The 17,685-nt window shown below is 38.1% G+C and overlaps 2 protein-coding genes across 7 annotated transcripts in view; one reads left to right on the plus strand and one right to left on the minus strand.

Annotated features, from left to right (window-relative positions):
• Positions 1 to 398: 398 nt before the first annotated feature.
• Positions 399 to 16,077, plus strand: gprc5ba (G protein-coupled receptor, class C, group 5, member Ba). 6 transcript variants are annotated; one of them, XM_068056161.1, is made up of 5 exons: positions 644 to 1,152; positions 5,193 to 5,350; positions 10,869 to 11,896; positions 12,372 to 12,481; positions 14,349 to 16,077. In XM_068056161.1, exons 2-5 carry the CDS (start codon positions 5,292 to 5,294, stop codon positions 14,391 to 14,393), a joined length of 1,242 nt encoding a protein of 413 aa, XP_067912262.1. In that variant the 5' UTR covers positions 644 to 1,152; positions 5,193 to 5,291; the 3' UTR covers positions 14,394 to 16,077. The 6 variants fall into 6 exon arrangements, with proteins under 6 accessions (XP_067912266.1, XP_067912262.1, XP_067912264.1 ...); XM_068056162.1 differs by lacking the exon at positions 644 to 1,152 and adding an exon at positions 1,183 to 1,243; XM_068056160.1 differs by lacking the exon at positions 644 to 1,152 and adding an exon at positions 1,910 to 1,997.
• The window catches only part of iqck (IQ motif containing K), a 156,868-nt gene continuing 153,672 nt past the window's right edge, over positions 14,490 to 17,685 (minus strand). The window contains exon 9 of the mRNA XM_068056166.1: positions 14,490 to 16,038. Coding sequence (XP_067912267.1) covers positions 15,908 to 16,038 — 131 coding nt within the window. The 3' untranslated portion in view covers positions 14,490 to 15,907. The remainder of the gene's footprint in view (positions 16,039 to 17,685) is intronic.

The following is a 17,685-nucleotide window of genomic DNA, read 5'->3' on the forward strand; positions in this document are numbered from 1 at the left end:
TTGCTTAAATAATATATTAGCATCTTAAACAAAAGAACCTTATTTTAATGGAAGTTTTGAAGCAGTATCAGCAGGGGGCAGCATTGTTTGACTACGCTTGCTGCAGTGCAGATTTTAGATAAAATAATCTCCGTGGACTCTTGAGTTGCATTAAAATGTATTATGAACATTTATTCAAAAAACTTAACCCGGATTGTAATCAATTTGCACAGTTTGTTTACAAATGTGAGTCGTTTGTTAACGACGGGGTTTGATCATTAGTGTAGTTTTGTCCACACAGATGTAATTGCTTTTCTGATAATGAACGCAATGACAGCATTTTTGAGACGAACTTCTTCGTCATTTCTGAATGTATACTGTAAATATATAGGCTCCATTCTTGTAGTTTTATATTCACGTTTGATTTATAACAGAACACTCAAGGACGGTATTAGCCTATAATTTTAGAGTGCAATAATCTGAGAATCATTGCGGGTAAGGTTGTTATTTAGTTTTAGTTTTAATTTGGGAGGTGCCACCAAAGAACCGAAAGGGTGCCTGTATCGTTTTGAAGAGATACAATTGCTGGCATTGAAACAAACCGGGTCTTTGCGCGGACGGCGATACGGAATCAGAGATTTCGGAGCAAGCGAGTGTTGGAAAGTAGTTTATTGATAAACACGAGTGGGTGACGTTAGTGACAACGCTTGGGAAGGAAGAGTGGGGAAAGTTTTGGTAATGAAACCCAGACCAGCGAGAGTGGAGCAGACTTCCCAAGCCCGTCACATTGTGACTCAAACTTTCTGCTGCACAGACTCCGTGAGATTATACGAGAAAAAGGAATTTAAACATCGGTTGTAATGTTTTACTTGGGCAGCCATTTCTCTTCTGGCTGAAGTTGCTCTCTTGCTCCAGCTGAACAGTGTAGGACGTGCTATTTGTCAATTTCACATGGCAATGTGCTTGACGTCAGGAGTGAAATTGCAAGAAGGAGCAGTTAGGCTGCATTAGCACTGGACTGGAGGAGGGGGGGGACAGCTCAGTTCCAGCAGTTTGGTCACCGCGGGAGAATCAGCTCCAGTCCCATCTCGCACTATTGTGCCGGGCAGGCAAACCCCTCCTTTCACTCAATCTGTGCAGCGCATTTTAGATCAAAATCTTGACTGTTTTGAGGTGAGTCCCTGTTGTGCTGGCGGACTGAGCTGTCCTTTTGTTATTTCGCATTTAAAACTGTTTTGAAAGTAACTATTCTGATTATTGTACGGTGGGTGTTTGTTGCAAGAAAGACCCGATGTGTGCGCACTGACAAACTGTAGTCACTGGCTGCAGGACTGGAACATTTCATCTTTTTCTGTGTAGAACTGTGAAATGAAAAATGTTGAATCAATAATTGGAAAATTGTCAGTCGGAACGTGGTTTCTTCCACCGGGATCCCATTCATGTTTTTGTCGACCGTGCACTTAGCATGTTAAAAGGTTAAAGTAATTGAAGTAAATGTACTTTTTGTTAGGTTTTTAGTGTAACAGTGATTTCACATGCTGGCAATTTTCACGGGCGGCTTTCGACCGCGTGAATATGTTCACAATGGCCCCTCCGTGCTGAATTGCGAAGGGTGCTGTTAAGTAAAATCGAAATTAGTTCGATCTAAAATTTCTGATGTAAAATGTTGGGAAGGGAGCTGGCGACACAATTCCATTAACGGGCGAAATGACTTGATGTTCGGGGACAGGAATAATGTGTGATAATGCAGGTGCCGTTTGCTATCAGGCAAGAATGGAAACAAAACTATGTGTCTGAATCAGGTTCAATGTTTTTGCACGGCGTACGCTCTCATTCGGCAAGAGGCACGGGGCCTTTAATTGGGGGGGTCACACACACATACACCACTTGAACAGGCGTTTGGATTCTCTCCCTCTGCCAGAAGCATTTCGAGCACTGATGGCTTCATCAGGTTTGAACTGGATATGTGTTGAGTAAGATTCCGCTCTGCAATATGTGTGCTGGTTTTCTATTCAACAGTAGGTGTTGTTTAGCATCTTTCATTATGCCCAGGGAATGTGATGGCTCATTGTTAAGATATTTTATTCCGGCTTTCAGCTGTCGCTGCTAATTTTGCTCGTGGTGCTTCACATTGGTGTGACAGTACATAGCAGTCTATCTGGGCAATGATTTTTAGGGTCAGTTGTGGATTGAAATATGTTTTTAACTGGGAAATATCAATGATGGGCGCTTGCTGAATGCATTTGTTATAGATTTCCTAGCTTTTACCTGCATTCGTTCAGGATATTGATGTCACACTTTAGTTAAATTTTCAATTATTTAAATCTCTTCCGTTTTCACATTTCCGACAGAATGCAAAAAAAATGGCGTTAAATTGTAAATAACTGCAGGCTAATGGAATGCATTATGATTGGTGTCTCGTCATTGTTTAACCCTTTGACTCTGGGTTTTCATAAGATTATACAGCGCAAGAGAAGGCTATTCAGCCCGTCCTGCTTGTGTCTGCTTTGAAAGAGCGATTCAGTTTAGTCCCTGCTCTTTAGCCCTGGATTTTGTTTTCCTTGTTTAAGTATATATCTAAATTCCCTTTCAAAAGTTTATAAAATCCACCTTTTTTTTTCAGGTAGTGTATTCCAGATCAGAATGATTGCATTTTAATCTTACCCTTTGTTATAATGTTAGGGCAAATTCAACCTCGTCCCAAATAAATGAAAGGCCATTGGTCAAACTAGGCGTAAATGGAGACAAATTGATTATTTTCATTTAAAAAAAGCCTTGTATTAGAATTGGAATTGTCATAGTGATATGGCACTCTTCTGAAGCTGAAGTTAAAATACGAGGGCTGAAATTTTTGGGAGGGTGGAAGAAACTGAGAAGGATTCCTGGCCATAATAACAGCAGCAAAATGCCCCTGTGGTATCCCATGTATCAACTGTGAGAAAAGCAATCTGTTTGGTTGCTACTTTTTCACTCCTTCTCCATCAGGAGGTATCTGTAATAATTAACTTTAACATGTCTTTAAGCAGCTAATGAGCCACTTGACCCATACAAATTGAAAACCAAGAGTCCAGCTGTGAGGGGCATTGTCCTGATGAAAATGACTCAATAGGACTGGAGAAAAACCTACTTTAGTGGCAAAGGTCTGCAAGTGCTGGGAAGAACAAGTAAATGCAGCAATACAACTAGGGTCAGCTTTGGTTTTGGTCCTATCACACTCACTTCCTGAGTCAGAAGGGCATGGGTTCCAGTTCCATTAATCCTGGTTAATTATCACAAAACCTGCTTACTTCCACTTTCAAAAATGCCAGTCATCCGTTTCCCTGCCTCAACCCATTTGGTGCTGAAAACCACATCCATACTTTTGCTACCCCACTCTGCCCCCTCCCCAAACTCAATCTCAATCCCCTGATACAACCATTCCAACAACTCATCCAAAACTCTGCCTGTATTCTAACTCTCGCCCAGTTCACCCAGTCCTGTTCGCTTATCTCCTTTGTGCTTGCTGCCCTTCATTGGTTCATCAAAGCCTTGATTTTAAACTTCTCATCCTCAAGTTGCTCCATGGCCTTATCCCCTCCCTATCTCTGTAACAGCCCTCCAAGAACTCTTCATTTCTCCAACCCTGGCCTTTTGTGTATCTCTCTTTCCCACCCGCCCCCCAGCCAAACCTTTTGTTTTGCCATTGTCTGCGCCTCCATTCATCTGGGCCCTAAGCTGTGGAATTCCCTGCCAAATGTGTTCACCATTTCATCCCTCCTCCCCTTTTTAAGATACTATTTATAACATACCCCTTTGACCAAGCATTTGGTCACCTGTCCAAATGTCTTGTTATTGCAGATATGAAATCCAGTGGCACATTTTGAAGAGCAACAGAGTACTCTTTGTGTCTTAACCAAACTGTCTCCCTTGACTAAAAAATAAATTATCCGGCCATTTATCTTAGTGTTGTTCATGGGCCCTTGTATACGTTGACTGTTACAGCAAAAAAAAAAGTAACTAATTGGCTGTGGTGTACTTTCGGATGCCCTGAGGATATGAATGGTGTGATTATAAGTTTTTGTTTTGGGATGAGGAGAAGAATAAAGGGGAGAGGGTCAAAGCCACCCCTCTCTCAGTTCACAAAGAATGAAGTATGGTCATATGAACACTATCTCTGATTCTTTTTTTTCTTTCATCGGATTGGGTGTCACTGGAAAGGCTAGCATTTGTTGCCCATCCCTAATTGCCCTTGACTGTTTCAGAGGGACCTGTCAAAAATACATGGCAACACCAGTAGGAGCTATAGTGGGTCACAGGCATAGGAGAAGCATCTCTCCAGGAATATCTTATGAATGTGCCAACCCCTATTTTGATTGCTGAGGCAAAGCTTCCAAGATGCATTTATGTCTGGCTTTATTGCCATTGGAAAAAGGATAAAGGAAACCCTGATGGTGTGGCAGAGGGACAGAAGCTATACGTAAGCTTGGGCATTCTGAAGCCTTACAGATGCCAACTATGCTGTAGTCATGCAGATCATTGGGCTTCAAGATGCCCTCATAGTGTTTATGCATGTAGTGTAAGTACATTCATGTCTGTTCTATGCCATTAAGCCTTGCACAAATGGCATAGATGCTGGCTCTGAAAGTACTGAACTCACAGCGAGTACGGCACCAGAAACCTCTGGCGTGATGCAGACTCATGCAGGTTAGTGCAGGACTTTCTGTATTGATTGACTGCTGCAGAGCAGCAGTCAATCAATACAACTCCTAAATTTGGAGAAGGGCTCAGGGCACATTCAAAACCATCACAGATCTTCATGACAACATATGTGTAAATGCGGAATCAAAACCTGTTAACTGTACACTGCGACTGCTGCACAAAATAACTTCAATATAATTTAGTCTACTGTTCCTTCATTGTTCAGCAAATAAAGCATCTGCTGTCTAAAAGCAAAACAAACAAAACTGCATACGTAGCATTAACTAAATGGGGATGGTAAATAAAAATTCAATTCAGTTGCAGAGTAGAGTCGAAGAACTGAGTAGAATGTTGTGCATCTGCTTCCCTGCCTACAGCACCTGATCTGGTGCTGTCATCTGTGCTCTCCATTGGTCTTCATGGCTTGTAACTGCTACTCGTGATGAAGCCTCTGATCATATTGTACAGATTTCCACTACCATTTTTTCAATACGTTAGACCATGTTGCTGAGATGGTATTATCTGTCCCTCTCCAGACCACTTTAGAACAACGGATTTATTTGAAAAACAAATTCTGGACGTGAGCATCGCTGGCAAGGCTGACATTTATTGCCCATCTCTTGTTGCCCTTGGTGATGGTGAGCTGCATTCCTAAACCCCTGCAGTCTGTGGTGAAGCTGCTCCTACAGTGCTGGTAGGTAGAGTTCCAGGATTTTGACCCAGTGACAATGAAGGAACAGCAATTTATATCCAAGTAAGGATGCTGTGTGACTTGGAGGTGATGGTGTTCCCAGAGCCAGAACTTCTGCTCAATGCCTAGTTAGATCTGTTCTCTACTAGGTAATCAGAGTCTGCACATCAATCAGCCAACTGTGGTTACCCTCGTACATAACTCATCTCACCAGGAGCCAGCTATCCATAGGAACAGAAGTAGGCCAATTAGCCCCTCGAGCCTGTTCCACCAGTCAATGAGATGGTGATTGATCTGTGACCTAACTCCATATACCACTGTATCTCTTATGCCTTTGACTAACAAACTATCAGTCTCATTTAAAATTTACAATTGATTTCACAACCATTGTCTTTTGCAGAAGAGGGCTCCAAACCTCTACCACCCTTTGCATATAAAAGTGTTTCCGAATTTCATTCTTGAAATGTTTGGCTCTAATTTTGAGTCTCTGTCTGTCAAAAGGATAGAACAGGGTACTTTCTAAATTGAGAAGTTGGAAATAACGGGGGTCCAAATATACAGATCATTAAAATATTAAATGTTATGAGGTACAGAAGATAATCAGAAAGGCTAATGGAATGCTGGCCTTTCTACCTAGAGGACTAGAATACAAATGGACAGAAGCCATGCTTCAGCAATACAAAGTCCTGGGGGGGAATTTTATGCTCTCCCCCACAGTGGGTTTGGAGGCAAGGAGAGCATAAAATTGGGTGGGAGGGTGGGGTGGGGGTTCCACCCCGCACCATCTTCCAGCCTCTGCCAAAATTAAATCTGGGTTGGGAAGGCCTATGAACGGCCTTCTTGCCCCGCTGCTGATTGAGGCCCTTAACTGGGCCGTTAATGCCTCCAAGGCCAGTATATCCTTCCTAAGGTGTGGTTGCTAGAATAAAAACAAGAAATGCTGGAAATACTCAGCTGGTCTGGCAGCATCTGTGGAGAGAGAAGCAGAGTTAATGTTTCAGGTCAGTGACCCTTCATCAGAACTGGCAAATATTAGAAATATGAAAGGTTATAAGCAAGTAAAGTGGGGGTGGGGCAAGATATAACAAAAGAGATGTAGATAGGACAAGGTCACAGAATAGCTGACCAGAAGGTTATGGAGCAAAGGCAAACAATATGTTAATGGTATGTTGAAAGACAAAGCAATAGTACAGATAGGGTGTTAACGGACTGAAAATTGAGCAGCTGCAAGTACAAACATGAAAAAAAAAGTGGGTAAGTAAACTGAACAAACTAAGATGAAATCAAATAAAATAAACACAAAAAAAAAAAGTTGCTAGAGTTGTTCACAGTATTCCAGGTGTGGTCGAACCATGGCCAGGATTTTATGCTGACGACAGCGGCCTCGATGTCCAGAAAAAGCGACACTGAGAACCTCGCATCACCTCTTCTTTGGAAGGCCTGCCAAATCTTATGTCAATTGGGCACTTGAGTAGATCTGTATCTTAACTCTAACTACCTTTAGTCGATAATACCCTTACTGAAACTTGAAACTTTCAATTTACCTAGCCTCAACAGCCTTTTGAGGGAGACAGTTCCAGATTTCCATTACCCTCTGTGTGAAGAATGGTTTCCTGACATTACCCCTGAATGGCTCTAATTTTAAGGTGGTTTAAAATTTAGTGGGTTTGATGGGAGAGATGTAGAGATGTCATCTCTTGTTTTTGGACTCCGACCAGAGGAAATGGTTTCTTTCTATCCACACTATCAAATCCTTTGATCATCTTAAAACATCTTAATTCGCTCTCCCTTTTAATTTTCTATACTTGGGAATCCAAACCTTGTCAATGCAACCTGTCCTAATAATTTAACCCAGGTAACTGAGGACCCTATGCTGCACCCTCTCCAGGTCAATATTACATAGAATTTACATCACAAACTGACTGATCAGGCCAGCTGATCTGAGCCAGTGTTTTATGCTCCTCCATAAGCCTCCTCCCTCCCTACTTCATCTAACCCAACCAGCATATCCTTCCTTTCCTTTCTCCTTCATGTGTTTATCTAGCTTCTGCTTGGATGCATATATGCTATTTGCTTCAGCGACTTCATACGGTAACAAGTTCCATATTCTAACCACAATCCGGGTAAAGAACTTTCTCCTGACTTTACTGGATTTATTAGTGAACATCTCATTTATGACCCTAGTTTTGGATTTCCCCGCTAATGGAAACATCTTTAGGTCTACCCTATCAAACCCCTTCATAATTTTAAAGATTTGTATTAAGTCATCCCTCAACCTTCACTTTTCTAGAGGGGTAAAAAGCCCTCCTGAGTTGTGCTGCCCAGAACTGAATGCAGTACTGTAAATGGTATCTAACCAAAACTTTACAGACCTGTAACATTTCCACTTTGTATCCCAGCCCTCCTGAGATCAAGGCCAACCTTCCATTTCCATTTTAATTATTTTTTGCACCTTTCCATGTGCTTTTAGTGATTTTTGTCAATCCAAAAGTTGCTGTGGTGTTACTTTGAATCTGTTGACTTAATTCAGTTCAAGAATGATGATTGTGGAGTTTTAAAAACTTCCCTCTGTGTATTTTCACAGCTTCAGAATGTTACAAGTTCCTCTTTTAGAAGCTTTCAGCATAGCCTTTAATAAGCTCTTCATTAGACCTTCTTTTTATTTTTGTCTTGCTGTTTTTTTTTGAAGGCTGCAAACATTTAGAACAGACCTAAATGCATATCCTTGAAAAGTGGATGCAAACAAACCATGGCTTGGACTGAATAGAATTACATGTACATGGCATGTACAACTTAAAAATTGGGTTCAGGTGTTGCGGGGGCGGTGGGTGGGGAAATAAATTCACACACAACTCAATCCATACCCTATTTGGCTAATTGATACTCAATTACAATAGATTGCTTTTGGAATATATACTAATAGTATGTATGGAAAATGATTATGTAATCATGTTACCTGTTGATTATGCAAATCACAGAATTTTGCTTTTTAACAGCTCAGCTTTTGCATTTCTGTTATAAACATTTTGGAAAGTACTTTTTTAAATTAATTCAGGAATATTAAAGATTCCATGAAATGTTTGAGTTACTAACCTTGGAAACCAGTATACGTGATTTGTTAATTATAGGCTTCCAGCTTCAGTGCCGTCTTATGTTGCTGAACAGGCTTTTGTACTGGTCACATTCTCAAAAAAAATCACATTGTTTAAACTGTCGTTCTAGGACTACTACAAAAGTTAATCAAGTATTAAATCTCTTCTCCATTGAAAATTATTTCATATACCCGTCAGTGCGTCAGATCAGACACGCACTCATTGCCATATTTATGCTCTTTGAAAATCCCTGCGCTGTGAAAAACAAGCCTTCAATCTGTTGCATTTAGCCATTCCTACGATGACACTAGTCACAAGCCTGACTGCCAGAGCTGCTTTTGTGCAAGTTATTCCCCCTCAGCAGATCTTTTATTTTCTTCTTTCTCTATTTTGCTGAAAGCTCTTGTTGGGTACAGTACTACAGATGATTACAAGTCTCTTCCTAGTCGGTGTGGTTCAGTACCGCACCATATCCTGTATTTATATTGCATCAGATTTTGAATTCGAAGTTTTTAAAGAAAATTGCGGTGCAAATATTTAGAAATTAAAATGTAAAGACCATTTTGTGCAGCAAAACATTGCAAGTGAGACATTTTGCAACTAAATCACCTTTTATTGTTAAATGCTTGATTATTCTGTTTCTAATGCAATTACAATAATTTACAAATAGCTTTGTTTAAATTGTAGCCTTTTCCACGTCTGATCAATTTGCTAATCTATGCAGAATTAAAATGATGAGACAAACTGTTTTCTCTGCAATAGAGGAAACAATGCACTTTATTGCTAGTTTAGATTGATCTTTTATTTGTGAAATGTTAGCAAAGTACTTTTCCAGTTGAGGTGTGAATTAGGAAATGTAGGACTTAGTTCTGTAGGACACTGGGCAGATTTTCCTCTTGGGATTAAAGGATTGCTTGAGAGGAAAGTTGAGTGGCAGGATCTCCCATCTGTAATGGAGGCTGCTGAGTTTCTACCCATTAAATAAGCAGAAAATCAGGTGAGCTCTGTTGTAGGTGTATGGACAGTTTTCCTTTCTGTTCTGCCCAGCTTATCTTTTACACCCAAACATGAGAGGAAAGTTTACCTTTTAAGCCCACCTCTTTTTGATCAATTGGAAGCAGCAATTTCATGGATTGTGTCACGGTCCTGTAGTTTTTTTTTGGAATATGCGATTTGCCTTTAAGGCTTGCAAGGGATCAGTATTGCTTTAAGAGTCAGCAAGCCTTAGGAGTTATAGGAAGGTGCATTTTTGTTGCCTGAGAAACAGCCATTTGGAGACTGCGATTCGAAGGGTGCATTCTCATTACCATAGATATAGCCACTGGGAGTGAGCTTGATGCAATACATTTGTTACAATTCAGTTTTGAACTGGCTGTTAGTAAGACCGTTTGTTCCAGCAGACACCGAGGACACAGCTGTGGTATCGGAGCCCGGAAAAAGAGCGCTCAACCATTTAAACTGAAGGAATAGGATTTTACTCTGTTTTAATTATCTCTCAATTCTAAAACATCAAGCCAAGACAGAAATTTCTGGTAATTTAAATTGAAGAAAGGGAAGTTAGACTGTGACAATCTTTTATCCCTCAAAAACTCTAAAGTCAGATTGATTTCTGTTGAAAGTGTTTGCAGGTTGTTAACTGTTGAAATTCACTGGAAAAGGAAAACATGTGAGGACTTCCAGCAACATTGGACTGTAAATTTGCAAGGACTCTAAATTTTTTTTTCTATTTTTAAATGTTGTTTATATCTTCAGTGTTTAAGAATTTGGTTCTTCTGATTAGAGTTAATTTATTGATTCAAAGACACCTGGTTTGGTTAACCTCATTCAGGGGTTAACAGATGGTACAATTTGGTTGGGTCTTTTAATTTAGAAAGTTTTTAAATGATAGGCAATCTGCGGAGCAACGGGATTGAATTATCAGTGCTTCTCTCCCACCACAATTTAGAATTGTATATTTTGATTGGAGGCTTTGACTGGAGCAGTCAGTCGTAACAATTGGAAATTTACTTTCTTGTGTGTGCTACATACTATGTATAAATAAGACTTGATCTTACAGCCAGGTTCCATGTGTTTTGTAGAACATGAATTAAGTAGAGGTTCCTACCTCTAATTTTCAAATGTCTGCTCTTGCTCTGTCCTCCTTTTGTTTTATAAAATACACTGTCTCAGTTCTACAAGATGCCACTATAAAATTAAAGATTTAATCTCCCTGATGCATAGCTTTCAGTACAACTAATTGCATTCCCATAAAATAAATGGAGATGAGAATTGTTTTTTGTAGCTGTTTCAACAACGAAGGAATATCTGTGTTATTAAGCCTCTTCACAAATAATGCACAACCTTAATTTGCAGATTTCACTCTGTGAAATGCAGTGCAATGCAGTCATACCTAGAATTAATGTGTACTTCCCCCTCTATTTCTTTTCCAGCATTTATTTAGGCAATATGAAAACACTTCCGGCTGCTTCATTGATTCTTCTCTCGGTGATTAATTACGGATCTTCTCAGAATTCAAGCAATCCTATTCCAGACAGAGGCTGTGGATTAAACCTCCTTCCTCACTACCTGAATCTGTGCAGTCTGGATGTAATCTGGGGAATAGTTGTGGAGGCAGTGGCCGGCGCAGGAGTGCTAACTGCATTCTTACTGATGCTGATTCTTCTGGTGAAGTTGCCATTTGTTAAAGACAAAGAAAAGAAGAGTCCTTTGGGAATCCAGTTCCTGTTCTTGTTTGGCACACTTGGATTGTTTGGACTATCATTTGCATTTATTATACCAGAAGATGAAAGAACATGTCCCACAAGAAGATTCTTATGGGGAGTTCTGTTTGCGCTTTGCTTTTCATGCTTGGTAGCGCAGGCATGGCGATTACGTCAGCTGGTTCAGCATGGCAAAAGCCCATCCGGATGGCTGTTAGCTGGCATTGCAGTCTGTCTCATGCTAGTTCAAGTTATAATTGCAGTGGAATGGTTGATCCTAACTATCGTCAGAGATCAAAAATCTGCCTGCAAATATGAGCAGATGGACTTTGTCATGGCATCGATTTATGTTATGTTCCTGATGGCTGTCACCTTGTTGCTTTCCTTCTTGACCTTGTGCGGGAAGTTCAAGAAATGGAAGAAGAATGGAACCTGTGTTATTCTAACCATATTCTTTTCCATCTTGATTTGGGTTGCATGGATTGCCATGTACCTCTATGGCAACAGAGAACTGAAAAAACAACCTTTATGGGATGACCCTGTTCTCTCCATTGCACTAGTTTCTAATGGGTGGGTGTTTCTTATTTTTCATGCTATCCCAGAAGTCCATTGTTCAATTATCCCGTCAAAACAAAACACACCAGATTACTTTGATGCAGTGCAGCCAAGAATACGTGAGACTAACTTTGAGGAAGAATTGCAACTTCCACGTACTTACATGGAAAATAAGGCTTTCTCTTTGGATGAATCCGGGGCAGGTAAGCAAAAACTTAGGTACTTCTACCAATGTTTGATTCATTGATAAATCTTGTTAAGCTTGGGTTTGTTCTTGCAATATTATTTGCCTCTTATTCTTCCCTCCACCCTTTTCCAACCGAAAGGAAATGCATGGTTTTCTGTGTAACATGGAGTTAACTCAGTCAATTATTATTACAAGAAATGAAAGGGGTCTGGGTGCTATTGAATTTCTCTTAAAAGTAGTAGCTAGGAGGGACTGTATAGACTTATTAACCAGAAAATGTTTTCAATATTAAAGCATTAATTATGAACCAAATTGGTTAGTTTATATTATTGACTCAATGGGGTTTTAGCTAGAAATATTATTTATTCTACTACTTGATGCACAAGACAAAAAATGGAAATGTTGAAGCTTGAAATTTTAATTGTAGTATTCTGGTTTTATAGTACTATGCAAACTTTTCTCTCTCCTCTTTTCTCACTCTCACCACATAGCCTATAAATCTGGATTTCGCAATGGGAGTCTGGGACATAGACCCAACATTCAACTTCGAAGTAATGTTTATCAACCCACTGAAATGGCAGTTGTACTTAATGGTGGAAATGTAAGTTTTTTTTTTTAAAAATCAATTTGTTGAACCTTTTTTGAGTTTTACTTCTGTTGGAAAACCTGTTATAATTTCTCCTCTTTTAAATTTAAATTATACTAGTTTAAAAGTTGATATCAACAAAATCACCTTTTGAAGTTAAATTGCTGCGAAGTATTTTTGTAATTCCAATATTTGGACAATTATTAGGTAAAAGCAAATTATTTAAAGTAACTGATCCTTTAAAATTGATTAGACTATCTTTATATAATGTGCAGCAAAATTGTACAACTTTTTAACAGTAGTTCTCATCAAACTTTGCAGATGTTTGCTTTTTAAAACTCTGATGTCCTTCAACAGATGGATTATTTGAGCCTTCACCATCAGAGATGGACTTAAAATAAGCAGCTATTTTATAGATGCTCACATGAGTATCTATAAAAAGTCTTTGGCCTTAAATACACCATCTTCCCCAGCTGCCAACTCGAGCTGAGCCAGAAAGTGTGGAATCTTGTTGTCTTACACTACCCTGAGCTCAACTTCCTCCCTCCATGTAATTTTATTTTTGTATAAAGTTGACTGTGCAATGTTTTTAAAACTTTTTTTTAACTTGTCAAGCCTATAGAGAAAATGCTTGATTTTCTAAAGACCAGGGATGAGTTATTCAAATGGAAATGAACTTCTCTGCCATTAAGAATTTATTTTTATTTTTAAAAAAGAAATGATCTGATGAAGAGGACAAACTGACTAAACTTGCTAAAACTAGTAAATTAATTTTTTAGGCAGTTTGGAAACTTCAAATAACATCATTTTAGATTGAGATACACAAGCTCTAGTAAGCTGTTTATATTCTGTACATATAGTTACTTTTCAGTACAGTACTCAGTGCTTTTCAGAGGAGTGGGTATCTTCCCTTTGACATGTACATTATCAATATATCAGGGCAGATTTTGCTGTAGCAGAGCATCTAATGGCTAGTTAGACTTGCCCTGGACCTTTTAATTAGAAAAAAACTTTTGCCCCTTTTAGCTCAAAAAATTGTTTTCCCATGAAAATGCTGATAATGGTGCAGCGAGGGCAACAGGACATTTTGGTGGACCCGAGTGAACAGGGTAACCAATTGGGTATCTCCTCAGTGAGATTTAAGGATTGAGAGGGAGGGTTAATTCTATGTCAAATCAGGCACAGAAAGAGAAACCGAGAGGGAAAGATTGAATTTTAAAAAGGAAAAATCAGAAACTTAATTTGTCATTTGCAAAATCTCCCCAATAAGTTCAAAACCTGAAGGAATGAGACTCCACACTTGTAATAGTTAATTTTCAGTCCCAGAGAGGTTGATTGGCAGTAATTAACATTTATCACATTGCTTAAAGTGTATTCGTGCTTGTAATTACTAGCCCAAAATATCTGTGCTGCGTTTAGTTCTTGGCTACTGTGCAAATGCAGCAACTTCATGACATTTGATGCAGGTCAATGGTGACATCGAAATGCCATTGTTGCAAAGCTTAAAGCAGAGTGGCGCAATTTTGGCAGCAACTTTAGGATATTTTCATTTAACTGCACAGCTCTGCTGTATACAGTTGCTGTATCATTTCTGCAGAAATAATGAGTCATTAGTTTCACTGTTATTTGGACAGAAAAATCTGGCCCAGTGCGTTTCAATATTTGTTTGCAAATATCATCTCCAATTGCATTTATGCAACTGTATGATACTATTCACTCAACTGCAAATTAAATTACATTTTATTAAAAATAGTAAAATATTTGTAATGCTAAATTCAGGTTTCTAATCATAATTTGGATACAAAACTTTTTAAACAGAAAATAGCATCACTTAACCAAAATTAACTTCAACCTAGTCCTTTATTTTTCACTTATTTTTCAGATCCCATCTGCTCCTCCAAGTTATGCTGGAAGGCACCTTTGGTGAAGGCTAAACTATTTAAGTCATAAGCAAATTCCAGCAATGTGATGGACAAAATTCAATACAAGTGATGAAGCTCGTGGTAGTAACACAAGTAGGAGCTGTTTGAAGCCCAATTAAATGGGAATTTATTGTAAACTGATAACTTTTTATAGGATGTACAGTTAAGCTTGTAGGGTGTACATACAAAGTACTTTTTTCTTTTTAAAGCCTCAAGACTTTAGATGAAAACAGCGCCAGAATGTAACTGAAGAGAACCTTTGTGAATCTGGAGCATTTTTGTGTTGATGTACATACAGGGATTGCATTACATTTAATAAATTGTGGCAATGTGTAACTTTTCAATATTGCTTCATTTCTGCAAAACCATTATCTAGTAGATATTTCATTGAAACTCCCTGGAGGAGATGGGGATAACTTGTTTATCTTTGATTTGGTTTTATTGCAGCGTCAGTAATGTATGTAATTAGTGGAGAAGAGTTAAATGAAACAGCAGTAACTTTGGTATTTTTAATTTGGGCATTCCATATTATCCAACAGAAAAGCCGTAATGTAAATTGGTGTGGTAATCTACGGTTTCTTACAAGTGTAGTTTGTTCTAGACATGATTAAACAGTAATATTTTTCTTTTGCAATGAAGGTTCAGTCTGTGGTGCATGTGTACTGTATACTGAAAGTAAGTGAGATATGAAAGTTTTAATAATTAAAACACTAGTATGCTTTGTATGCAATATGTTTTGTTAATGCCATACTTGCAGTTAAAATAGTGGAACAAAAGATTGCTAGCAAAGTGCAGATTTTTTTTTTAAGCTTGTATAAACCACAATCTCAATTACTACATTTATCCACCTTTTTAAAAAAAAAAAACTTTACTTTTATAAAATGTCAACATGCCAAAATCCTTGTTACGAGTTGAAAGTCCCATTCGGCTGATCAGATTACAAAACTACATTATAGTGTATACTGTAAGTTTAAAAAAGATGAGTGCAGTATACATGCCTGTGGCATTAAACTCCTTGATTTGAAATATATTGCTCTGTTACAGCTTTATAGATATGATTCACAGAAACAAAGTATTTTTTGTAGTTTGCTCTTTCGCATTAATGCTACAAAGCCTAATATTTTAGCTCCGTGCATATCTTTGGTACAACAGATTTTACTTATAACTAAACTACTACTCAATCTATTGACAAGTCTATTAAACATTGTGCTTTTTCTAAAACTAATACCATGAATTTTTTGCACATGTGCACTGTGTTTTTATCTAATGAAGACAATCAATCTGTGCAAATTCTAGACAGTCTGTGTGTGGGGTGGTGTGGGGGGTGGGGGGTTGGGAGTGTGTATGTAATATATACACGTCACATGTTGACCAAGCATGTGAAAAAGTTTTATTTTCAAAATGCTATTAAAATAAACATCACTATATTTACTTAGTGTCAAATCTATTGTTTTTGAAATGCAGAACAAAATTTAATAGACTACTAAGATTAATTGGCGAACAAGACAATTGAGCACCATTAATCACAAGCTTCCCTGATTTTCAGCATTATTTCGTGGGGGAGAACACTAACAGACACTTCCTCAGAAGGGCTGGGCACAGACTCTTCAACTTCCATTTTCTGTTCAATGTCCTCCATTTTCTGTCCAACTATATAAAATAAAACAAATGGGTCAGTCAAATCACCAAATATGTTAACTTCTGTGAAATAAAGTTTTGTATCAAATATTGACTTTGAGATCATGGTATCTGCATTTGTTTAACATTTTTCATTTGAATACAAGAATAAAAAACAAAAATTATCCACTGCTTTAGATGCAAGTTTAAATCCTGAAACAGATCATTATTTCACCTAACTAATTTCTGAACTACTAGTTGGAGCACAGAGACATCAGATAGGGGAGTAAAATGCATGTCAATCTTGAGGTTTACCACATTCACAGGTAAAATGGCCACTACTGTATTTACACTTGAGCTGAAACTTTGCTTAACTATGCAAGGTAGTAGTTAGGCCTACATAAATGATGAGAATGAATGACTGCTTTCTACCATGATTGCTTTCAGTTTGGAAGCACTGCTTGAGCTGAAATAAATAAATGGTCACATGTCTTTGTTTTTTGAGCTCTTCAGTATAAACAATGGTCTTTGTATGAACAGGTAATTTCTGGAAGGACATAACCACTTTTAAACTTTGGAGGAAGACTGAAAAAAAACACATTTTATGAACCAAAATATTATTGCATAGATGTATGGTAGGAAGGAAAGATCTTAGTAGAATATGTTCTCTTTTATATTGGAAAACTCCTGAAACACATTTAAGAGTAAGTGAATTTTCCACTACCACTCTTGCATGCCAGGTGTAAACAGCTAGGTTATAACACATAGGTTATCAAAATTTGCAGACTTATGGGGTTGTAATTCCAGACTGTTTGACTACATGAAACTGGTGTTTCCAAGTCCATAAAATCCTGAATTACTTTTACACTGTCGTAAATCTGTGCATCACAATGCAATATAAGGCTTTTGAGCTGTGGATTACTTTTTTAAAGAAGTTAATTATGTTCTCCGTTTTCAGCATTCTGCATATAAGCTATTAATACATTATGGTAAAAATGTGCAAATTAAATGTATACTTAATAGTGTTAGTTGAATTACTGTACCCATCTTTTGCATTGATGAGCCTGATGCTAGTTGGAATTGCAGCTATGTGGTATTTAACCCAACCCACCACCTTGTTTAAACCATATATAAATGTCACTGCTTCACATTATCAATCACAGAACATACTGAAGGCCAGGGGACACTTCCACTCTGATAGAAGTTATCCCTGTTATCTTTGTCTCTTATTTTCATTAATAGTAGGTGCTAAAATGTATATTTTCACTTTCACATCTCAGTGCATTTCAATTATGCTGGAAACTAAAACTGACAACTTTTCTGTTGTACATGCTTTAATTCTAGGATCGTTTTAACTGCTCACTAGTAAAATAATGCATTTTCCGTGTCAAAATGTATTGCATTGATGCTTGCAGAAGAAGAATTGAATACTTTGCATAAGCAAATCACGAGGGATGATTTTTAACTTTTCAACAATTATGTTCTGCATGTTTGTCAATGATTGTATTTAATTCCACAATTAAGGAATTGCATGACTCAACAGCATCAAAGTGTTAGTCACACAATCAAAGCTAAGCTAAAAGGATTACAGGTTAGCACCTGAACTGGCACAAAGAATCTCTTGCTCCTTGTAATACAGAATTGGAGTGGTGGGTGTTTATGCCATGTCTTACAATATTT

This window comes from Heterodontus francisci, chromosome 24 (genome assembly GCF_036365525.1).
Source record: "Heterodontus francisci isolate sHetFra1 chromosome 24, sHetFra1.hap1, whole genome shotgun sequence".
NCBI lineage: Eukaryota > Metazoa > Chordata > Chondrichthyes > Heterodontiformes > Heterodontidae > Heterodontus > Heterodontus francisci.

Excerpts from the sequence above, each read along its gene's own strand:
- gprc5ba (XM_068056161.1), top strand. The coding sequence starts at position 5,292 with ATGGTGAGCTGCATTCCTAAACCCCTGCAGTCTGTGGTGAAGCTGCTC. Across the intron at positions 5,351-10,868 it reads AAGCTGCTCCTACAGTGCTG|CATTTATTTAGGCAATATGA; the intron begins GTAGGTAGAGTT and ends TTTCTTTTCCAG. Across the intron at positions 11,897-12,371 it reads TTTGGATGAATCCGGGGCAG|CCTATAAATCTGGATTTCGC; the intron begins GTAAGCAAAAAC and ends CTCACCACATAG.